At 43.9% G+C, this 18,121-nt stretch overlaps 1 protein-coding gene across 1 annotated transcript in view; it reads left to right on the top strand.

The window, feature by feature from the left end:
* The window catches only part of urb1 (URB1 ribosome biogenesis homolog), a 112,955-nt gene that overhangs the window by 44,252 nt on the left and 50,582 nt on the right, over positions 1-18,121 (top strand). Inside the window, exons 16-21 of the mRNA XM_038801679.1 lie at positions 1,573-1,689; positions 8,006-8,144; positions 10,252-10,422; positions 11,343-11,542; positions 14,204-14,428; positions 15,906-16,082. Coding sequence (XP_038657607.1) covers positions 1,573-1,689; positions 8,006-8,144; positions 10,252-10,422; positions 11,343-11,542; positions 14,204-14,428; positions 15,906-16,082 — 1,029 coding nt within the window. The remainder of the gene's footprint in view (positions 1-1,572; positions 1,690-8,005; positions 8,145-10,251; positions 10,423-11,342; positions 11,543-14,203; positions 14,429-15,905; positions 16,083-18,121) is intronic.

The raw sequence follows: 18,121 nt of genomic DNA, 5'->3' as shown, positions 1-18,121 counted from the left end.
GATGTGGCACAGCAAATTCAAACCAAGAAGTGTCACATTAAAGCAAAGCAAGGTATTGGGTTGGATTTTAAGGGACATCTTAGTCTCCATCAGGGGAGCCCACCAATGATCCCAACAGGTACCCCTGCAGAAATTTAAAGCTGGGGGCAGTGTTAACTGCATTAAGACAAGGCCAAAAAATGGCAGATGGAGTTTAACCCTGATAAGTGCAAGGTGATTCATTTTGGTAGGAAAAATTTGAATGTGGATTACAGGGTCAACGGCAGGGCTCTGAGGAATGTGGAGGAACAGAGATGAATGTGGGGTTCATGTCCACAGATCTCTGAAGGTTGCCACTCAAGTGGATAAGCCGTGAAGAAGGCTTATAGTGTGTTATCGTTTATTAACAGGGGACTTGAGTTTAAGAGCGATGGGTTATGCTGCAACTATACATGACCCTGGTGAGACCACATTTGGAGTATTGTGTGCAGTTCTGGTCACCTCACTATAGGAAGAATGTGGAAGCATTGGAAAGGGTGCAAAGGAGATTTACCAGGATGCTGTCTGGTTTGCAGGATAGGTCTTATGAGGAAAGGTTGAGGGAGCTAGGGCTTTTCTCTTTGGAGTGGAGGAGGATGAGAGGCGACTTAATAGAAGTTTATAAGATGATGAGGGGGATAGATAGAGTGGACGTTCAGAGACTATTTCCTCGGGTGGATGTAGCTGTTACAAGGGGGCATAACTATAAAATTCAGGATGGGAGATATAGGAGGGATATCCGAGGTAGGTTCTTTACTCAGAGAGTGGTTAGGGTGTGAAATGGACTGCCTGCTGTGATAGTGGAGTCGGACACTTTAGGAACGTTCAAGCGGTTATTGGATAGGCACGTGGAGCACACCAGAATGACAGGGGTGAAATAGCTTGACCTTGATTTTGGAAAATGCTCGGCACAACATCGAGGGCCGAAGGGCCTGTTTCGTGCTGTACTGTTCTATGTTCTATGTTCTAAGACTTCCTCCCCTTTCTCGGGTGGAAGTCCCACCCGAGAGAGCTGCCCGCCACAGAGAGTGGTGGCCACAGCTGGTACATCCTCAATCCTACACACACACACACACACACACATGCCCTATCATGCCCACTGGTAAGAGAGCCTTAAAATCCAGCTAATTGTTCTTTGAGAAAGACAGTCTGAGGTACTTTGTTGTGATAATCTACTATGATTTGTTATTAAACTGAATCTGCTATGTACTCATTAAATATTGTGTAACAGATTAGGGCTTTTAGTTCTCATTGTGGGAGGACGATTTGGTCTTCCAAAGCGAAAACCTTTGAGTGCAGCACTGTAGATTTCCTTTGAAAACTCAAGGTGTTAGATTGCACGTGTATGCATTGGTGGATTGTCTTTTCACGTAAAGTTACAAGCTTCAGCTTTTGAATCCATTGAGAATTGTGATTTAAATAAATGTTATCCAGTATTTAAAAACTATTAAAAGCATTCCTTGATTTATTCTTTCCTTTAGCCTCTGTCCTCTTATACCATTTAATCTCTTAATGGGTAACCTTGAAGTGTTGTGTGCTTTGTTTCCTGCCTAGGTTTTAAAAGAGACTGGAATTTTTGAATACACCTGGAAAGAACTAGAAATATGGATGAAAGGTCTGTGGTCTGTTTCTGAGTCGAAACAGGAGAACGTAATTTTATTTCTTGAAAGAGTAAGTACAGATTATATTGATAGGTTCAATACTCCATGTTTGCATAAAGCAGATGATAACTCTTTGGCAAATCCAACAAATAATACTTGCCATTTAAGTCCTCGGCGCTCGATTCAATTCCACAATGAATTAGTGTGGCAAGTCTGAGGTGATTTTATTTAAACCTCAATACTCTTTAACATTTATGTTGGTTGGAGCAGTTTGTTCTGGAGATTAAGTGCCAGCCTCAATTCTTTGTTATTTAATTTGTTCATTGATTATAGGCATTGTGGATAAGACCAGCATTTAATGCCCATCCCTAATTGTCCTCAGGAATATGGTGGTGAGCTGCCTTCTTAAACCACTGCAGTCCATGGTGTGTAGATATACCCACAGTGTTGTTAGAGAGGGTTTTCAGAATTTTGAGACAGCAACAGTCAAGGAATGGTGATAAATTTCCAATATGGGGTCATGGTTTCCAAACCAGAGGAAACTAAGGCCCCATCTCCCCCTCCATTATTTTAAGAAATAGCAGGGAATTCTCTCCCTGGCCAATACTTACCCCTCTATAAACACTGCCAGAAACAGATGATCTCAATCACTGTTGGTTGGACCTTGCTGTGCGCAAATTGGTTGCTATGCACACCTACATCATAGCAAGGATGGCACTTCTAATTGACTCTGAAAACAGATTCATATATCCTGGAAATCACGAAGGGCTTTAACTAAATACAAGCTCTTAGTACAGGGGTGAGAAATTTCCACCGTTTGGCAGATTTCCAACATTGGCGTCTCAGAAATCCACCGTTTTAAATATATGTTTAGATCTTCAGGGCTCATCCAGTGTATGATGCTTGATCCAAATTGTGGCTCTGCTGTCATGCAGTCAGATTGGGAACTGACTGCAGAGTTGTGATTGGAGTAGCAGCAAGCGTGGGAGGAACAGAGCTGCTCTTCCATCACTGATCCTGTCTCTCCCGCACCCACTGCTTCAACTCATCCAATCACAGATTTCCTCCTCCCGCTCTTGGTGCTCCTCCAGAGCAGCGATGGGAAAGAAATGATCGAGGTCACTGCTGTCAGGCAGGAGACTTTGAGTTGCGCTCTCACCAGTTGCTTTTGAACTAGATGCTGAACATTGAGTCTGACCTGTTCAACATCTCGAGGGAGGCCAAGGAAAAGCAGAAAAAGAGAGAGTAGGAGGGAGAGTCAAAAAGCGTGGAAGGTCTCTGCCAGTAGCAATGCAAAGGGCAGGCCTAGGCAGCAAGCATTCAGCCTGGATCCGGCTACTGTCTGTGCAGATGGAGCCTTGGGTCTTTGGCTCGCACTTCATCTTTTTGCGGTGACAAAGCCCGGATAGTTTGTAGTATGTTGTTTTGAAGGCAAGTGAGAAATGGAGAAATTTACAGAAGTGCCAATTTAGTGGAGGGTTGGGGGACCTGGGTTTAGGTCTGGGAATGGGTTAATGGAAAGATGTCCGGCTCCCCGTTAAAGAGTCCAGTGAGCAGCTTTAGTCAGATTGAAAGCCCTGAGGGAAGACGGCCTGGATTGGCTCAAACAGCTCCATTAATTTCTCATAATCTCAGCTCTTGCTAGGTGCAGTTAGTACTTTGACAATTATTATTTGCATTTTGGACACTGTTGGAATAATTTTACATTTCCACGTCTAATGCTTTTCAGCTAGTTTGGGCATCATTAATGTTTTTAGTTGCGAGCATCAGATCTGCCTGTTCCCTTTGGACTTGCACCCTTACTGTGTAGTTGGTATTTTCTGTTCTGATAATTGTGCTGAATGTTAAATTTTCAGTGAGAGGTGAGCTCTCCTGCAGATTGGACAAGTTGCTATTTACCACTCTGCTCTTTCCACTTAGATCAGTATCATGATTCTCTACCTGATTTTGCTGTTTGCCAGCTCCTACAATCAGCTGTGAGATGTTCCCAGTAGTTGACAGTATAATATCTTTGATTTGCCTGGTATCTCCCAGTTCATCCTAATTTGCTTGCAGTTCCAGTTTGAAACACACAATGTTGTTGATAATCTTGTGAATGATGTACCTGAGCAGCATAACTGTTGTTATCAGCATTACCATAGTGAAGATCGTTTTGGTGCATTTAAGCTCCAGTTTCCTCTCTCAAGTCCCGAAAGACACGCTTGTTAGGTGAATTTGATATTCTGAATTCTCCCTCTGTGTACCCAAACAGGCGGTGGAGTGTAGGATTTTCACAGTAACTTCATTGCAGTGTTAATGTAAGCCTACTTGTGACACTAATAAAGATTATTATTATTATAATTTGTTCTGCTGTTAAATACATATAAAATGTATTTACATCCTCCCCGTGTGTGCGTGGGTTTCCTCCGGGTGCTCCGGTTTCCTCCCACAGTCCAAAGATGTGCAGGTTAGGTGGATTGGCCTTAATAAATTGCCCTTAGTGTCCAAAATTGTCCTTAGTGTTGGGTGGGGTTACTGGGTTATGGGGATAGGGTGGAGGTGTTGACCTTGGGTAGGGTGCTCTTTCCAAGAGCCGGTGCAGACGCGATGGGCCGAATGGCCTCCTTCTGCACTGTAAATTCTATGAGTAGTGAGATTTACAGGAAAACTATATCCAGACAACATAGCAGTTGTTTATGATTTTTTTCTGAAATTTATTTCCAGCTTTCATGGGTGATTGAGTGAACCCAACATTTTAATCCAACTTCTCAACTGTGACCTTTTCTTTCCACAAACCACTTATCAATATTCCCAATAGCATGTTTGACAAAGTATTTAATGATCTGCGTCTTTATTCTTTTGGTAAATTTTGTGTAGTTTATTAAGACGATTAATTGACACAGCATTAAATGCTTTTGAGTGAATTCTGTAGTCTTGTTCTGTGATTGCAATTTTTTGAAACGCTAATGTTTACTCTAATGTTTAATGTACAAGGGCTGGTTTAGCACAGGGCTAAACAGCTGGCTTTTAAAGCAGACCATGGCAGGCCAGCAGCGCGGGTTCAATTCCCGTACCAGCCTCCCCGAACAGGCACCGGAATGTGGCGACTAGGGGCTTTTCACAGTAACTTCATTTGAAGCCTACTTGTGACAATAAGTGATTTTCATTTCATTTTTTTTCACGTGATTTTTAAAAAAAGATCTGGATTGTGTCATCTCTTAACCTTTCTGCAATAGTAAAGACATTACAATTCAGTTATTTATAACAATAGTGTACTATTAGTTATAGTTGTTCAGAGCTAATACAAAATGAAGAAGAAAAAACTGCATCTCTGTTGAGCACTTTTCTCAATATTAAAGGTGCAGAAGCAAGTTGTGCTTGTGGAATGATGCATTGGAGTCACTCCCTTTATACCTACGATCCATTGAAAGGCAAAATCAAGCCAGCCAATTAAAGCAATGTTTGTAAAACTTCAACACTGAAAGTTTATGAATACATTTTTGTGATCATGTTCTGTTGTTTCAATGGACTTTGCCCTGTACTAATGCACTAACTGCAAAGAAAGCAGAATTCCTGAGGTCACTATGGTGATTTTATGCAAGTGTACTAGTCCACAGTCTTAGAAAAAGAAAAGTACAACACAGGAACAGGCCTTTCGGCCCTCCAAGCCTGTGTCCATGCTCCCTGTCTAACCTGAAACCTTCTACATTTCCTGGGTCCGTATCCCTCTGTTCCCATCCTATTTGCCAAGACGCCCCTTAAACGTCACTATGGCACTATGGAGCTTCCACCAGCTCCTCCGGCAGCAAGTTCCAGGCACCCACTATCTTGAAGATAAGCAAACAGAAAATTAATGTTTTCCCACTTCAGTCTGATAATTGCACCTATTTGAACCAGCCTAGAAGCATTTGCATTCACTATAGAGCATAAAAAGTGCTATAATTACATGAGTCCTTGTCACAAAGAAATTTTGCATCTTTTTGTCTTCGGGCAATGATTTTCAGGCCTTTTTGCCTTTGGCGACTGTCATCCCTGTTATTTTGTGGTAAAGTTGAGAGTAGTTTGTCCATGCAAACTACCCTCTTGATGTTTTGAAGTATTCACTTCTGTCAGCTAAACTTGCAATCAATCCCATTACAAAGCAAAACTTGCAATCAATCCGATTAGAAAGCAAAACTTGAACCGATGTAGCATCATTCATGACACTGGAACACCCAAATCTAGTTACAGCCAATGAAGTACTTTTGAAGCCCAGCCACTATTGTAATTGTAATTTAACCACTGTTGTTTTGTATGTTATGGAAATATTGACTTAAATCAAAGTTGATGTATCCCGTTCTTGAAAATTAATGCCTGTATTCATTTATGATATCTGTCATGTTTGCTGTCATTTTACATAAAATAAAATTTACAATTGCATGGCATTAAGGGTAAAGTAGTAGCATGGATAGAGGATTGGTTAATTAATAGAAAGCAAAGAGTTGGGATAAATGGGTGTTTCTCTGGTTGGCAATCAGTAGCTAGTGGTGTCCCTCAGGGATCCGTGTTGGGCCCACAATTGTTCACAATTTACATAGATGATTTGGAGTTGGGGACCAAGGGCAATGTGTCCAAGTTTGCAGATGACACTAAGATGAGTGGTAAAGCGAAAAGTGCAGAGGATACTGGAAATCTGCAGAGGGATTTGGATAGGTTAAGTGAATGGGCTCGGGTCTGGTAGATGGAATACAATGTTGACAAATGTGAGGTTATCCATTTTGGTAGGAATAACAGCAAACGGGATTATTATTTAAACGATAAAATATTAAAGCATGCCGCTGTTCAGAGAGACTTGGGTGTGCTAGTGCATGAGTCACAGAAGGTTGGTTTACAAGTGCAACAGGTGATTAAGAAGGCAAATGGAATTTTGTCCTTCATTGCTAGAGGGATGGAGTTTAAGACTAGGGAGGTTATGTTGCAATTGTATAAGGTGTTAGTGCGGCCACACCTGGAGTATTGTGTTCAGTTTTGGTCTCCTTACTTGAGAAAGGACGTACTGGCGCTGGAGGGTGTGCAGAGGAGATTCACTAGGTTAATCCCAGAGCTGAAGGGGTTGGATTATGAGGAGAGGTTGAGTAGACTGGGACTGTACTCGTTGGAATTTAGAAGGATGAGGGGGGGATCTTATAGAAACATTTAAAATTATGACGGGAATAGATAGGATAGATGCGGGCAGGTTGTTTCCACTGGCGGGTGAAAGCAGAACTAGGGGGCATAGCCTCAAAATAAGGGGAAGTAGATTTAGGACTGAGTTTAGGAGGAACTTCTTCACCCAAAGGGTTGTGAATCTATGGAATTCCTTGCCCAGTGAAGCAGTTGAGGCTCCTTCATTACATGTTTTTAAGGTAAAGATAGATAGTTTTTTGAAGAATAAAGGGATTAAGGGTTATGGTGTTCGGGCTGGAAAGTGGAGCTGAGTCCACAAAAGATCAGCCATGATCTAATTGAATGGCGGAGCAGGCTCGAGGGGCCAGATGGCCTACTCCTGCTCCTAGTTCTTATGTTCTTATGTTTGATCTGGCTACACAATTTAAGAATAGTGTCTGTATTGTTAATTAATTCTTTCATGGGATGTGGGCATTGTTGCCCATATGTAATTGCCCCTGAACTGAGTGGTTTGCTGGGCAATTGAGTGTCAATCACATTACTGTAAGACCAAGTAAGGATGGCAGAGTTTCTTTGCTAAAGGACATTTAATGAACATGCGTTTTAATGTCAGATTTAGTAATTGAATTTAAATTCAACGAGCTGCCATAGTGGGATTTGAACTCATTTCTCCACAGTATTAGACTGTGCCGATGGGTTTCTAGTCTAGTGACGTAATCACTACACCACCATCTCTTGCTTCAGAATACATCGCCTTCTGACAAAAGACGTACATCTTTTACCCATTTTCTTTACACTTGCTGATCTTCGATTGTGTCTCTGTAGCTGACACAAAGGCATGAATGGCTTCATCCTAGTATTTGGTTCCATGCTGTAGGTAGTGTATGATTGAACAGCCTTGCCTTTCTTTCATATGGTGGCAACCCCTTAGCCAGAAGCGTGTTTTCTCTCTCCACCAGTTTATTGAAAGGTGTCCACGCTGCCAAGATCAGAAACTTGACAGAGTGGAGGGTATATCAGTATTGCCCCACTCCGTGGCACTGGCCACTGGTGCTCTATCATCACCTGACCCCTTTGCTTGATATCATAAGAAATTGCAATATTTAAAATCTACTAACTAGATCCAACAAGTTAAGCAGCTGTTATGATGTCACTAAGTGAAACTAATTAGATTTCAGTTACACTTGATTTGAGGTTATATAATTTCACAAATATTTGTTTCTTATTCTTATTTTCATTCTCGCTTTGTGTTATTCCCCTAGGTTTTGATTAAGTTAATATCAAATCCATATCCTTACACAGACAAGATTTCTGATGTAGTACAAGAAGCAAGCATGCTGGAAGCAACCTTTGGTGGACAGGACTCGGATACTGTCAGTTTGCCTATCTCGCATATTGATGGTGAGCAGAGAAAAAATAAAAAAGTACTGATTCTTTTATAGTAACCAGGCAAAATACAACCAGCACATTAGTTTTGGTGGAACGAATTGCATAGTTGAGAAATGCCCTGGACTGGGGCTTTCCACTTCAATGTTTATAATACACTCCAGAAGCACAAATTAGAAAATTGTGCCCACCCACCATAACCTTCAGACCATTGTTTTTAATGTTTTGGAAATCACACACAGTGGGGCTACTGAATCTTTCCACATATATTTCTAGCATTTGCTGACTGCCTGAAGCAAACAATCCTGTTTTTTGTGGTTAACTGTTTATTCACATGAAGGTCGTTGTTAGGCCTGGTTAGTAAAATGCTTTCCCTCATGAATTCCTGAAGACCAATATTGCACGGATAGAAGTCCTTTTACTCTGACCCCAACCATGTTCTTCATCAAAAGAGAGTGACCCCTTATAAAGATGTAACAATTTCCTACTTTCTACAACAACGAGCTTGTAGCTTTTCTGAGTAGCATTGGTACTAGGAGCAATATTGTGTTGTGGACCCATATGTACTAGCAACTAAAATAAGACCACACCATACCACTTCTACAGAGGACACTTTGCCCAGCGGAATGAAGAGACTTTCATTCTGTCAGACAGACTGAATTTGAACCTAGGTTGTGAAGATGAAACAACCAATGTGTTATCAAATCCCCTGCGGACGGAAGTGGGCCGATTCCCACGTGAAGCACCCTGGACGGGATTCTCCACCGGCCGACGCCGGAATCGGCAAACTCAATTTGGGCACAGAATCATTTTTGATGCCGATATTGTGGCGGACGTCGGTTTCACGCCAAATCATAATTCTCCGACGCCTCGGCAGTGGCGTCAATGCGTTCCACTCAGCACCTACAGTAAACACATTGCCATATCATTAGCGGGCCTGACCCGGTATTCTCCGGGGACTCCACAATGCTCTGCCTCCCCTGAGACGAATCCCCGACGGCAAGGTTCACTTGTGCTTTTGAAAATTGTGAAACAGGCACGTGGCTGCTGAGAGAGAGATGTTGGAAAGTCTCCAACGTTGCCATAGTTTGCTGACAGTTGTGCCGCTGGCCGGGGGGCTTCTGCCAGGGGCCGGGGGAGTAGCGGGTGGTGACAAGGAGATAAGGTCAGGGTGGACGGTCACAGAACACCATTGCCACAGCCTGCAAGGCACCCAACTGGCTGCAAACGCCGCTGACTGCCCGCTGGGAACTTAGGGCCACAGGTTGTATGGGTGTCCCCCCCAGGCCACATACTAGGTGCTCTCTGGCCCCAGCCGACCAATCAGCGGGCTGGGCGTGCTCCAGCGCAACCACTGCCATCTTGTTGGCTGGATTGGGTGCATGTTGCGGGTGAAGTGTGTGTGTATGCGGCTGCAGCTCGTCAGCATCCCGAGTTTCAATCACGGGCCCCACAAATCTCACACCGTTTCTTATTGGAATCGGTCGTGCTCCAAGTGCGCCGGTGCTAGCCACTCAACGGTCTCTGCAATGGTCCAAGTGCGGCGCCAGTTTTGCTGTCGTGGAAGTCTAGGAATCCTATCCCAGCATCAACACTTAGTCTCAAGAACGGGGAATTCCACCTATATTTATTCCCTATATGCAATTAATGTGCAAACTTCAACATAAGCTGTTCCTATAAATCAGTCATGTCTCAATTTAAATTGAATGTATAACGAAGAATAAATTGTTAGAATAAATATCCATAGAATCCCTACAGTGCAGAGTTCATTCAGCTCATCGAGTCTGCACTGACTTTCTGAAAGAGCACCGTACCTAGGTCCATTCCCCTGCCCTATCCCTGTAACACCACCTAACCTGCACATCTTTGGACTGTGGGACGAAACCAAAGCACCTGGAGGAAACCCACGCAGACACGGGGAGAACGTGCAAACTCCACACAGACAGGCCAGAATCGATCCCAGGTCCCTGGCACTGTGAGGCACCATGCCGCCTATTAAATGAACTTTGATCAGCTACGGTCATGTAACTCCCATGAATTGCACATGGTCAAATGGCAGATTATTAAGTCAATTATATTCACTTGGTATGCAATGATTCTCTGATCTTTTCTTCCCCTTCAGATGTTCTGGATATGGTAGATATTATGATGGAGACCAGTGAAGGTTTGAATGAAGAGGTTGGGTTTACTCTAAGCGAGGATGTGATTGCACAGACCTTTCCTTTCAGTCCTGTGGTCACAGCCGCTCTGGAAGCCAAGAACAAAATGATTTCAGAAAACTGTAGTGGAACAGGTGAGTCGCTGAGTGATCCTTGAAAAGAGCTTCACTGTGAATGGCAGATCTTCCGAACTCTCTTATTTTAATCTTGGTACTTTTGTTGAAATTTTACATTTTTCACAAACACAAATGAGGTATTTTCATTGGAACCCCCGGTACTTGTGCTCAATTCCATTCACATAACAGCACAGATAGCATCAGATAACCATCATACATGATAGTGTATGGAATTCATTTCCTCTCCCATCCCCACTTAAACTATTTCCATGGAATCATCGAATTTACAGTACATAATGAGGCCATTCAGCCCATCGAGTCTGCACCGGCCCTTAGAAAGAGCACCCTAATGAAGCCGACGTATCTGCCCTATCCTCGTAACCCACTAACCCCCATTTAACATTTTTTGGACACTAAGGGCAATTTAGCATGGCCAATCCACCTAACCCGCACATCCTTGGACTGTGGGAGGAAACCGGAGCACCCGGAGGAAACCCACGCAGACATGGGGAGAACGTGCAAACTCCGCACAAACAGTGACTTGGCCGGGAATCGAACCTGGGACCCTGAGACTGTTGTTGCATTGATCTATCCAGTTGCTGTTGGCAAGACCTCACGGGAAGCCCAATCATGCTGTCTCATGTTTCAGAATTCAGCATTGTCTTTTTTTTTCTTGACATATTATTGCCAGACTCGCTCAGAATTGCCACATAATTGTTGAAGCAGATTGCAGAATGTTGCATGGTTTTATCACTAACGAAAGCAGCCGAGAAACGTTTGAAGAAAACAAATATATTTGAATGAGTTTTAATGGGTGAGATTTTCAATTTAGTGGCAATGTAATCTGATATCTTGAACCTGTTGCTCAGCCTCAACTGAATGGGACTAAATAAGCAGCTGTCTCATTTACTAATCCCCATCTTGCTGTGCTGTTTCAGATGCAGTCCTGACGTACCTTTTTGCTGTTATGACTGACATTCTTCATGTGCAACAAGATCCATTGGCTTTGTGTCTAGTATTACAGATGTATGACAAGGAACTAGATTCATTGCCTGAAAACCAATCTGTGCACAAAATTAATCTCCAGCTGCATAAATATTACAGTCTTTGGATCCCACAGCAAGCCAAGGAAACGCTGGTAAGAATTGAATTCCACTTGGCTTCACTCCAAAAGTGGGGTTTGCTACTTAACAGCGAAATCACTGGGTGCCTGTCCTATTAGTATTAATAATATTAATTTCAAACTTCTCCCTTGCGGGGCAGGCATGTGTCAGGATCCACGCTTTAAAACCCCCGGAGAGGGTCAATATCTGGACTCCCAGAAATGTCTGAGCTTTTATTAGTGCTACAGAATCTATAGTTTAATTTAACTACGTATGTTTCACTGTTAATTCTCAGACTTATTTAAGCAGTGCTCTTTCTGACACCCGGTCTAAAAGCTTCATTTTCCCCCCCAAAATCGTGCAATGTGTATTGTCTTATTGTTGCTCCACTTTTTATTTGAGCCATTCCAATTTGGTCTCCGCCACATTCACAATACAATAAGTCCACATGCGAGGCTGTGGTTGTATTTCTGAAATTCGTGACTTTATAAGACAAAACACCGGTTCCCATCGGTATTGATGTGAAGATTGAAGTTAGATTCTGTCGCACCTTCTTCATAAGGAAAAAATGTTCAACATTATACCCTGTAAGGTGAAATACATCACTTTGCTCAATTCCAGTTGTGATAAATGAAAAGCTTTTCAAATAAAATACATCATTAAATACAAATGTAATTTCCTAATTGCAGTACCTCCTGCTTGCCAACAATCCTGTTCCCCAAACCTTCCGCAACAGAATCCTCCTGGTTATACAAATCTTTCCCTGGCCTCCGTCCTGTAGTCTTTCCCTGTCACTGGACTCTTTCTCTCCCCCCCCCCCTGGTCTCTCCTCATTCCTGACCCCCCGCCCTGTGGTCTCTCCCTGTCACTGACCCCCCTGCCCTGTTGTCTTTCCTCATCTCTGACCTGCGGCCTCCCCGGTCCCTGACCCTTCGCACTGCGTCTCTCCCTAGTCCCTGACCCTCCACCCTGTGGCTTCCTCGGTCCCTGACCCTTCTCACTGCGGCTTCCCCGGTCCCTGACCCTTCGCAATGCGTCTCTCCCTAGTCCCTGACCCTCCACCCTGTGGCTTCCCCGGTCCCTGACCCTCCGCCCTGCGACCTCCTCGGTCCCTGACCCTCCACCCTGCGGCTTCCCCGGTCCCTGACCCTTCTCACTGCGGCTTCCCCGGTCCCTGACCCTCCGCCCTGCGACCTCCTCGGTCCCTGACCCTTCTCACTGCGGCCTCCCTGGTCCCTGACCCTTCGCAATGCGTTTCTCGCCGTCCCTGACCCTCTGCCTTGCACCCTCCTCCCATCCTTGACCCTCTGCCTTGCAGCCTTCTCTGAAGGGTCTCTGACCCTTCGCACTGCGGTCTCTCCCTTTCTCTGACCCTCCACCCTGGGATCTCCCTCCGTCCCTGACCCTCTGCCCTGCGGTGTCTCCCCGTCCCTGACCCTTCGCCCTGCAGCCTCTCCGCATCCCTGATCCTCCCTGAATCTCATGCTCTGACTCACCTCTTACTGCTTCCCTCCTAAACCTGCGTTCCCATTCAAGATCCAGATCTGATCTGAATCCGGATCTCCGGGATTAAAGCGTGGATCCTGACACTGCCTGCCCCGCAATCATTTTACGCTCCAGTGAGCGCTAACTGGCTGCAGACGGGACCTCCACCCCTCATTCAGGAAGGAGTCCTACCTTGGAGGGCTGCTGACCAATCAGATTGGCTAATCCGAGGGCTCGTCCACCCCGGCCTAACATTGCTGTGAGGTTGGGGCGGGGACTCCAGTGCTAATCCCATCTGTGTTATTTCACGGTCATCGTCACCCCTGTTGCCTAGAAACCCGCAGGCGGGGAGCCTAAAATTCGGGCCTTACTCGGACGACAGGTCAATTCGTTATTGAAGCAGTGCCAGACTGATGGTGGGGCTGTCTTTTTCATGAGTTGTACCAGTGCCTGATCTACTCTCGCATGAAATGGAACCCATCAAGAAGAGTAGGAGCTTTCTCCCAGGAACCTAATCAACATGCAGCGTGCAACCGACATCAGGACAAACAATCTGGGGAGGGATGTCCTCTCCCCCTCGCGGAGGGTTTTCCAGTGGTGGAAGTGGACGGCTATTGGCCGGCACATTCCCCAGTGGCACGACAGGCGAGCAGCACAAATGACCATTGATTTTGGCAGGGCCGGAGGTTCTCGCCGCCCTCAATGCGGGCAATCTCTGCCACCAGAAATCCCACCGCAGCGAGTGGGTGGCTCTGATCATTTATCTCATTGCTGTTTGTGGAACTTTGCTGTGTAAATTGACCACCACCTTTCCCTAATTTACAACAGTGTCTACATCTCAAAAAGTACGTTTTTGGCTGCGATGTGCTTTGATACATCCTGAGATCATGAAAAGCAATATATAAATGCATTGCATTCTGGAGAATCCCAGCAGGATGTTTTAAAACCAAGTATTAACTGCTTCAAAGTGGGGGAAATCGTCTTTAAACTAAGTTATTCAAGATTTGCATTGTGCGCTGTGGGGAAACAAAATCATAAACCTGTTCTCACGGATAAAAACAGGGTGGACGAGCCCCGACAGGACATACTGCACCTGTCCAGCAGTACTTAAAGATGCAGGAAATCATTTTTGTTGCAGTATGTTCATGTCTAAATATTTCATGTTTTAATGAATTGCAAACTGAACTTTTTTTTCTGGAACTTGCCCACAGTTTGAACGGTTTGGTTCAGATACGATTAATTCAGCTCCATCGAAAGATGTTTCGTTCTGCAGTCTTCTAATGGGTGCGTATGAAATGGGAGCCAGCAGCCTCCTAAATGATGAAGTGAAAGAAGATTTGAAGCAGGCAATTACAGAATTGCATCTATGTGACCTGGTTCTGGCTGTGAAACAGGTGGTCTTGTACATCCGGACCTCCGTGGAGAACTTCAGGAAAGTGAGTGCGATATTTGTCACCAGAGCAACCGGAGAAAATGTTTTTAGATCCAGCGATTATCTGTTTACTCAATGTCAGAATAATTTCCCTCCAGTATCTTACACTGCTTTCCTTAAAAACAAAAACATAACATGCGAGAAATATTAAGCAAGTCAGGTAGCATCGGTGGGGAGAACAACCTGAGTTAGCACTTCAGGTCTAACATTAACTGTGTTTTCTTTCTGCTACAGATGCTGCCCAACTAACTGAAGATTAATTTTCTAGTTTTATTTCAGATTTTCATCATCCACAGTGTTTTGCTTTGGCGCCACTGATTACTCATTGCTCCTGCTTATTTTGAAGCATGCCCCAAGATTTTGTTGTGAAGCATTCTGCCGTCAAATCATGAAATGACGATTTATTTAGAAAGGTGGCAAAAAGGAGACCTATTTGCTTAAGAGAAATATTTGAAATTTAAGTGCAAAATTATGTATTATTTATTGTACCCTTTGCGTAAATAAGTAATTATTGTACTTTGGAGTGTCAGAGTATTGCACCATATAAAATGCTAATTCTTTCTATTGAATATAGATAATTTTGCATGAGCTTAGAGAGAGAGTATTGTACAAATATACTATGTAAGTGTCAGGTTGGCTCCAATTGGAACAGATCGTCTGTAGTACTTAGATTAATTGCAAGGGGGCAGCAGTGCACTTTCAGTCTGTGAACCATGTCCAATGTGCGCTATGTTACGTAGAAATTGATTGAGAAATATCTGTTTGTATTCTATGTTCAGTGACTTATCTCCTATATATGAAACATGTTTCTCAATATCCTTTAGCCCTAAAGAAAATGCAGCACGTTATTACATTTGGCACTTTTACTTTTAATGGCATATGGCTCAGCATGATGAGAACTATCCATTCACAGTGGGGACTGAATGCATAAATCGGCACAATAATTTAGATCAGGAAGGTCCATCCAGTCGATCTTATCTTATCAATTACCTGTTGTGTGTTTGTGCATAAACAATTAACAGCAAACAGTCTAGGTTGGATTCACACTTGGGACTTTTGAGATGACGCACTGAATTACTTAATCCAGCAATGTGCCATGATTGATTGTGCGACAACTCACCAATTGTTTGTACAAGATATTTATTGGACTTTCGAGGGTTTTGTTTTTAGTCATTGCTCCTGGGACTTTGTGCTCATTAGGGTTAGCGTTTGATTGTTCATATGTTGAAGATACCCAACACAGCACCTCTATCAGTAGTACAGCTTCCCTCTGGTCTCATAGTTCTTCAGTGTGTTGTACCAGAACTTCGGCAATATGTCAGTTATCTCAAAACAACATTTTACTCCTGAAAAATCTTTCCTGCTTAGCAATTTTGGTAATAACTCTGAGGAATGATTTGGAGTGTTCGGCTAATTACTTAATAAGTAAACATTTTGGAATTCCTTGTTTTGGTCGACTAGTTTTTCATCTGTTCTTGCAGTTGGGAAGACGGACTGGCTTAGCACTGATTGGACTATTTATGGATCTGTTAAAATTGCTGTTACGGAGGTGTGAACAGGTCGATGATATCATCGAGACAAAATTCCGAAACGAAAGTGAAACTGATCTTTTCAACGACCTCAATCCTGCCATGGATGGAGAACTACTGAAGGAGCAGGTATTCCCACAAAGTCCTTTATTCTGTTTCTACATTGAGGGATTTTGTTCAGTCACAGTCCCTATGGTTAAGGTTTCATTGTTCATGTTTTGAAGAGGACTACGGTAGCATCTGTCCGTCCTGCAGCATATCAATAGTCTCATGGCCCAGAGGTAATTTATGCAAGTAGCCAATTTAGAATAAATCAATGGGTCTATGAGCAGCATGGTGGCACAGTGGTTAGCACTGCTGCCTCACGGCACCAAGGTCCCAAGTTCGATCCCGGCTCTGGGTCACTGTCCATGTGGAGTTTACATATTCTCCCCTTGTTTGCATGGGTTTCGTCCCCACAACCCAAAGATGTTCAGCATAGGTGGATTGGCCACGCTAAATATTGATTGGAATATTGATATTGATTGGAAACTCTATAGGTCGAACAGTTCGGATGAGGCAGTTTTTGTACAGTGTGTGCAGGAGGGTTTCCTGACACAATATGTGGATAGGCCGACAAGAGGGGCGGCCGCATTGGATTTGCTACTGGGTAATGAACCGGGCCAAGTGTTAGATTTGTTTGTGGGAGAGCACTTTGGAGATAGTGACCACAATTCGGTGTCTTTCACTATTGCAATGGAGAGGGATAGGGCCATACGGCAGGGCAAGGTTTATAATTGGGGAGGGGTAATTATGATGCGATTAGGCAAGAATTAGGGAGCATAAGCTGGGAACAAACTGTCAGGGAAAGGCACAAATGAAAAGTGGAGCTTAATGAAATGAAATGAAAATCGCTTATTGTCACAAGGAGGCTTCAAATGAAGTTACTGTGAAAAGCCCCTAGTCACCACATTCTGGCGCTTGTTCAGGGAGGCTGATACGGGAATTGAACCGTGCTGCTGGCCTGCCCTTGGTCTGCTTTCAAAGCCAGCGAATTAGCCCTGTCAAGGAACAAATACTGCATGTCCTTGATAGGTATGTCCCTGTCAGGCAGGGAGGAAATGGCCGTGTGAGGGAACCATGGTTCACAAAAAAGGTTTAATGTCTTGTCAAGAGGAAAAAGGAAGAGTATGTAAGGATGAGAAAACAAGGTTCAGTTGGGTCGCTTGAGGGTTACAAGGTAGCAAGGAATGAGCTCAAAAAAAGGGCTTAGGAGAGCTAGGAGGGGGCATGAGAAGTCCTTGGCGGGTCGGATCAAGGAAAACCCCTCGGCTTTTTACTCTTATGTGAGAACTAAAAGAATGACCAGGGTGAGGGTCGGGCTGGTCAAGGACAGTAGTGGGAACTTGTGCATGGAGTCCGAAGAAATAGGAGAGGCGTTGAATTAATACTTTTCTTCAGTGTTCACCAAGGACAGGGGCCATGTTTTTGAGGATGAGAGTGTGATACAGGAGGGTAGGCTGGAGGAGGTAGATGTTCTGAGGAAGGATGTATTAGCAATTTTGAAAATCCTGAGGGTCGACAAGCCCCCTGGGCCAGATGGGATATATCCAAGGATTCTTTGGGAGGCAAGGGATGAGATTGCAGAGCCTTTGGCTTTGATCTTTGGGTCCTCACTGTCCACGGGGATAGTGCCAGAGGACTGGAGAGTGGCGAATGTTGTTCCTCTGTTCAAGAAAGGGAATAGGAATGACCCTGGTAATTATAGGCCAGTTAGTCTTACTTTGGTGGCCGGTAAGTTAATGGAAAAGATCCTGAAGGGTAGAATTTATGACCATTTGCACCTTAATCCGGGATAGTCAACACTGATTCGTGAAGGGTAAGTCTTGCCTCACAAATTTGATTGAATTCTTTGAGGAGGTAACTAAGTGTGTAGATGAAGGTAGAGCAGTTGATGTCGTATTCATGGATTTTAGTAAGGAGTTTGATAAGGTTCCCCATGGTCGGCTCATGAAGAAAGTAAGGAGGTGTGGGATAGAGGGAAATTTGGCCAATTGGATAAGTAACTGGCTATCACATAGAAGTGGTGGTGGTGGATGGAAAATTTTCAGACTGGAGACCAGTTACCAGCGGTGTACCGCAGGGATCAGTATTGGGTCTTTTGCTCTTTGTGGTTTTTATCAATGACT

The sequence above is a fragment of the Scyliorhinus canicula genome, chromosome 7 (assembly GCF_902713615.1).
Source record: "Scyliorhinus canicula chromosome 7, sScyCan1.1, whole genome shotgun sequence".
Lineage (NCBI taxonomy): Eukaryota > Metazoa > Chordata > Chondrichthyes > Carcharhiniformes > Scyliorhinidae > Scyliorhinus > Scyliorhinus canicula.
This window is presented reverse-complemented; position numbering and strand designations above follow the sequence as displayed.